This window comes from Oncorhynchus tshawytscha, unplaced genomic scaffold, assembly GCF_018296145.1.
Source record: "Oncorhynchus tshawytscha isolate Ot180627B unplaced genomic scaffold, Otsh_v2.0 Un_scaffold_12182_pilon_pilon, whole genome shotgun sequence".
NCBI lineage: Eukaryota > Metazoa > Chordata > Actinopteri > Salmoniformes > Salmonidae > Oncorhynchus > Oncorhynchus tshawytscha.
Window position 1 is genome coordinate 294,265 of NW_024609822.1, and position 5,736 is coordinate 300,000.

Sequence of the window (5,736 nt, forward strand, 5' to 3'; positions counted from 1 at the left end):
TAATAGTGTTGAATTCAAATGCAGGCTGAACCCTGGCCCTCACAGGGATATATGAGTCTTATCATAGGCAACTAAAACTGAGATGAGAGTGTAAATGAAATTAGCACCCTGGTTATGTGGCTGTTGAACTGACACATAAATCATCTACACGTTGAACATTTTATTTTTTAAATTTATGTGTATTCAAATTTTTTATTGCCATGTGGACTAAGTTTTCATTTAGTCTTTTCAAAACGTTTTTCCCCCAATACTTTTAAGTTCACCATAGGAATCTGACTTATTTTGCAACCTGGCAAGCTCAGAACAGTTCTGTCTCTGTGTTACCTTTACGACTGACTGCAATGTTACAGGCAACTAGGACCAGAGGTGTCCCCTGTATACGGCCTCATTATTGTTATTTTATTGTGTTTCTTTTTATTTGATTTAGTCAATATTTTCTTAAGTCTATTTCTTGAATTGCATTGTTGGTTAATGGCTTGTGAGTAAGCATTTCACGTTAAGGTGACAAATACAATTGGATTTGATTTGAACTTTCACAAGTTATTTATTAGAATGACCTTCAACAATAAAACATGTGTCTTAGTAGGCCTATGTAACCATAATGTATTCAATTCACAATGACTTTTCATTTGTACTTCACATTTTCAGATTGAATTCCATTGCCCTGGCACAAAGTGGGAATATATCATGCGCTGACTTGCGGTGGTACCGTGCCACTGGCGAATCCTAATTGGCCGACGGCGTCTGATGGGCAAGAGAGCGCAGCAGTTAGAGAAATACAAGCCAGAGCACCACTGACGACACTGGACACCGCGCTGAACCGACTGTGTAGAGTTGGTTATGTTCTCATACCTGTCATTAATACGGGTTTGTCTCAATAGCTTTTAGAATGGGACCCAGAATACTCAATTCCCTGCGCGTTCAAAAAGTTTATATTTTATTTGGATTTTTAAATAAATGTACAAGCTATCGTGAAGCCAATTTTAATTGTTATTCCAGCGTCCGACCACAACTTTTAACAAATATCTGACCAATTGATAACATTACAAATCTGTTGCCATTCGAATGAAATCAACGAAATATTTGTTTTACCTGGACATTTTTATATCCTACCTCTTTACAATATTTTCGCCTGATAGTCTTATCCCAAGTGAATGAATTTTGATTGTCGGGGTCTATTTTGTCCAAACAAAACTTAGCCTACGGATAAAAACCCTGTCAAAATGTCCGCAAGGACGGGAAACGAATGACTTTCATCTCCAACAATGAAGTGGCTGTGCAGAATAGAGTTAATGTGACGCTTTAATCCAAGTCCCACGTGGATAAATATTATGACATATTTGTAATACCTAGAAACTTGTATTTCATATCAAAACGTTTTCTATGCAATGGTTTAAATTAAAATTCCCCCTTGTCAACATGACATAAATATTCTCTTTGTCATTGGATGTTTTAAAACTTATATTTACCATTATTTATCTAGGATTTAAACGCAATTCTTTCAAAAGCGTCAGCATGTTATTTGATGAAATCTTAAACAATAAATACAACACATCTGTTTATGAGTGTTTTAAACTTAGAATAGCACTGAGGACATTAAGATTGTTTTATATGATTCGGTATCATCTACGTGACTACTAGGAATCAAATTGCTAAGGTAACGAAATATCACAAATAATATGTTCATAGGATTATGTCAAATATTTTTTGAAATCACAATATTGCTTAAATATGTAATTTTTGGGCGAGGATAAATGCATATTTACTAGGCTACCCAACATAAGAATATTGAAATAAAGCATATTATTTGTGAATAATGCAATGCAACTTAATAGTGAAATAGTCTAGAAAGTATGGAACAAAAGTAATGTATGTCTCCCAAGTTTTCCCAAAATATTTTACATACCAAAACATATCAGTACGTTTATGGAGGACTATTCTAGAACTATTCTTTATAAATAACTTAAATTCCTTAATGTGGAAATACACTACTGGACGTAAGATTGGAAATCGTTTTTTTTTCTGACACTTTCATGTTTTGTGATAAAGTTTAGTCAACGTCACATTGGAGGTGTTTTCCATTCATTAAACAACAGTTTACTCAAACAGGTAGGCTAATCCGCACTAAACGAGAGAGGGCATGCTGGGGTGAGAAGGAAAACATGAAAACATTATGACACAAACATAGATTTTATTATTATTATTATTTTACAAATGACTTGTCATTCAAAACCCCAACCAATCGGAAACGAAAATGGTGATAAGGCTCAACCAATCAGAAGCAGAAGGTGGAGTGAGGGCTCCAAACTTCAAGTAAAGTTCCTCTATCGCCCAAACTCTGCACTCACTGTGAAGACTGCTGCGTCCAGAACTGTACCACACCCCTGACAGCACAGGACAGGACAGGACAGGACGAAGAAAAACAAACAAACAGAGAAAGGGAAAACAACGGAGTTTTCGTTGATGTTGTGAAGGAGTCTACCTATCATGGTTCAGCGTGCGTAAAATGCGCAATTGTTCTAGCTCATTATTTTCACTTGAAAAGTCGGAGACACTAAAAAATAAATAAACAACACTAAAGTATTTACACCGGATATAATCCTTTTGAGGCTGATCAAATGTTAAAAATGACCGCAGAGCATGACAAGTCCATCAGCGACCCACCGTGTAGCCCGGCGGGGACTACGAGCTCCATGTCGCAGGATGATTCCGACTCGGATGCGCCCTCGTCGCCAACGGGATCAGATGGATCACTCCTCGCTGGTATAGGAAAGAAACTGGACGGCGAGGATGATGACCGATTCCCAGCCTGCATACGTGACGCGGTGTCGCAGGTTCTCAAGGGATATGACTGGTCCCTCGTTCCCATGCCCGTTCGGGGAAATGGCTCGCTGAAAAATAAACCCCATGTCAAAAGACCGATGAACGCGTTCATGGTGTGGGCGCAAGCGGCGCGCAGAAAGCTGGCGGACCAATACCCTCATCTGCACAATGCAGAACTGAGCAAGACTTTGGGGAAGCTATGGCGGTAAGTAGGACCAGGTGGAAATGTTTATAACAAAAAATATATAATTTATAAAGGCCTATCAAACAAAAACAAGTATACTTGATACAGTAAAATGTCTGAATCTGATTTTAAAGAGATGTGTCACTAAATAGAAACGAATTAGGTCATCACTCCAGTCACTATTCTGTGAAGTCTATGCAGTTTATCAATAGAAAACATGCACATTTTTGCAAAATTTAGAAAGAAAAACAGGGAGGAAAGTACGTTTTTCCACTTTGGATAATTGTGGGCCTAATGACCAGAATTATCTTCCCTGTTTAAATAGGTGTACTTAAAAAAGTATATGGGTTTTATAATTAGGCCATTACAATGCACCAACTGAATAGTTCATTTACATGTTATGTTCACACTATTACCATAGCTTACTCTCAGAGAATGAGAAGCGGCCATTTGTGGAGGAAGCGGAGAGACTTCGGGTGCAGCACAAAAAAGACCATCCCGACTACAAGTACCAGCCTCGGCGTCGGAAGAGTGTGAAACCTGGGCAGAGTGACTCCGACTCTGGTGCAGAGCTGGGGAATCACATGTACAAGGCTGAACCAGGATTGTTGGCAGGCATAGCCGATGGACACCACCACCCTGAACATGCAGGTGAGTTGATAAGAAAGAATGTGTCAAAATAGCACAATTAACATCTTATGTAGTCAACCATTTGGATTTATGACGTCTAAAATGGCTAAGGACAGTCAATACTTTACAATGTCTGTTGTTTTTTAGGAGATAATTGTGCGGTAACTGCTAATAATATTTAGATTTGACAGAATGTCCCCAAAGCTTCATGACATTCTAAATTCACCAATTAATTAAATGTGATCAAATGTGACTATATTTCGATCACTTGGACCATTCCCAAGTGTGGTGTTCAACACAGCTGACTTGTTTCTGTTTCACCATCCTCAAGGCCAACCCCACGGTCCACCCACACCCCCCACCACCCCCAAAACGGACCTGCACCACGGGGGCAAACTGGACATGAAGCACGAGGGACGGCGCCTGCTGGACAGCGGCCGACAGAACATCGACTTCAGCAACGTGGACATCTCCGAGCTCAGCACCGACGTCATCAGCAACATGGAGGCCTTCGACGTGCATGAGTTTGACCAGTATCTACCGCTCAACGGCCATGCCTCCACCGCTGGCGCAGGCGTGGACCACCACGGCCACCATGGACCAAACCCTGCATCTGGTGCTATCTCGTATACATCATACAGCCACGCCACAGCGAACGGTGCCGTTTGGAGCCGCAAGAGTGCCACCATGTCTGCCTCTTCCTCAACTTCTAGCGAGGCGGTCCCACAGCACCGGGCCCACATCAAGACGGAGCAGCTGAGCCCCAGCCACTACAGCGGCGACAGTCACTCTCACAGCTCCCCTTCCCACTCAGATTACTCCCACTCCTACACAGCCCAGACCTGCGTGACATCATCCGCAGCTGCAGCTGCAGCCTCCTTCTCCAGTTCTCAGTGTGACTATACAGACCTCCAGAGTTCCAACTATTACAACCCCTACTCAGGCTACCCTTCCAGCCTGTACCAGTACCCTTACTTTCACTCCTCCAGAAGGGCGTACCACGGGAGCCCCATCCTCAACAGTTTGTCCATTCCCCCCACCCACAGTCCTCCCACCTCTAACTGGGACCAGCCGGTGTACACCACCCTATCCAGACCGTAGGTGACTGTTCATTACTCACCAGGGACGTGTTCATCAATATGTTTTGCAACGGACAACGAAGATGACCATTTCTTATTCGACAAGTCCAAGTAGTCCCTCCGCTTTTTGTTTGTTTGGTGCCCAATGAACACAACCCTGGTCTCATGGAAATGTGAGAACTGGAGGACGAGGATTGGAGGGTGCTCGGCTATCCCCGTGCCAATTTGAACATATCGAAGAAAAAATATCGAAGTGCCTGCTGATTTTATACAAACCGTTTTTGTTTTACCTTACCCATGGAGAGACAGAAAGACTGACTTTGACAAAGAAATCAAATCAAAGGCGAGCCAAAATTCCTCTGTGAGGAGTCGGACCCCCCACACACACATCTAGTACAGCCACGCCTTCTTCAAGTTCATGGTTGTGTTCATTAGGGCACACATTGGAAATGTTTTAAGATATATTGCAACGGAAAATGAGCTTTTCTTATTTCTTCTGTTTGGTGCCTAATGAACACGACCCAGGTCTGCACATGTTGTTGTGTTGTGTGCACCGTTGAGACAGCAGCGTGTAGGCCTGCCACGGACTTGTGTAGGAGAGAGAGAGAGAATAACGCTTAGGCCCAAGTCCTTGGTGAAGCAGATGGAGAAACAGATACTTTTGGAATGAAGCTCTGGGATTAAGGATTTTTTCACAGGCTGAATCCCAAATGGCACCCGATTCCCTATATAGTGCACTACTTTTAACCAGGGCCCATAGGGCTCTGGTCAAGTAGTGCACTACAGTATGAGGCTGAGCTGTATAACTTAAAAATGCACACAGATATTTACATCAGTGGACCAGTCTTAATTCAGTTGTTAATTTGAATTCTTAAATGTTCATTTTGTTGTTATTTTGATGTTAGAAATATCTTAAATATGTATTTATGTTCATCACATTATTTCCTGTGTTATTTCCAATGTCGTTGTTAAACACCAGCAACAAAGTAGGGGTCTATCACAATGTTTGTTACATGGACA

General features: G+C 41.7%; 1 protein-coding gene across 1 annotated transcript in view; it reads left to right on the forward strand.

Annotated features, from left to right (window-relative positions):
• Positions 1-2,283: 2,283 nt before the first annotated feature.
• The window catches only part of LOC112242430 (transcription factor Sox-8), a 4,413-nt gene continuing 960 nt past the window's right edge, over positions 2,284-5,736 (forward strand). Inside the window, exons 1-3 of the mRNA XM_024410351.2 lie at positions 2,284-3,028; positions 3,429-3,658; positions 3,969-5,736. The exon at positions 3,969-5,736 is cut by the window's right edge and continues 960 nt beyond it. Coding sequence (XP_024266119.2) covers positions 2,619-3,028; positions 3,429-3,658; positions 3,969-4,738 — 1,410 coding nt within the window. The 5' untranslated portion in view covers positions 2,284-2,618 and the 3' untranslated portion in view covers positions 4,739-5,736. The remainder of the gene's footprint in view (positions 3,029-3,428; positions 3,659-3,968) is intronic.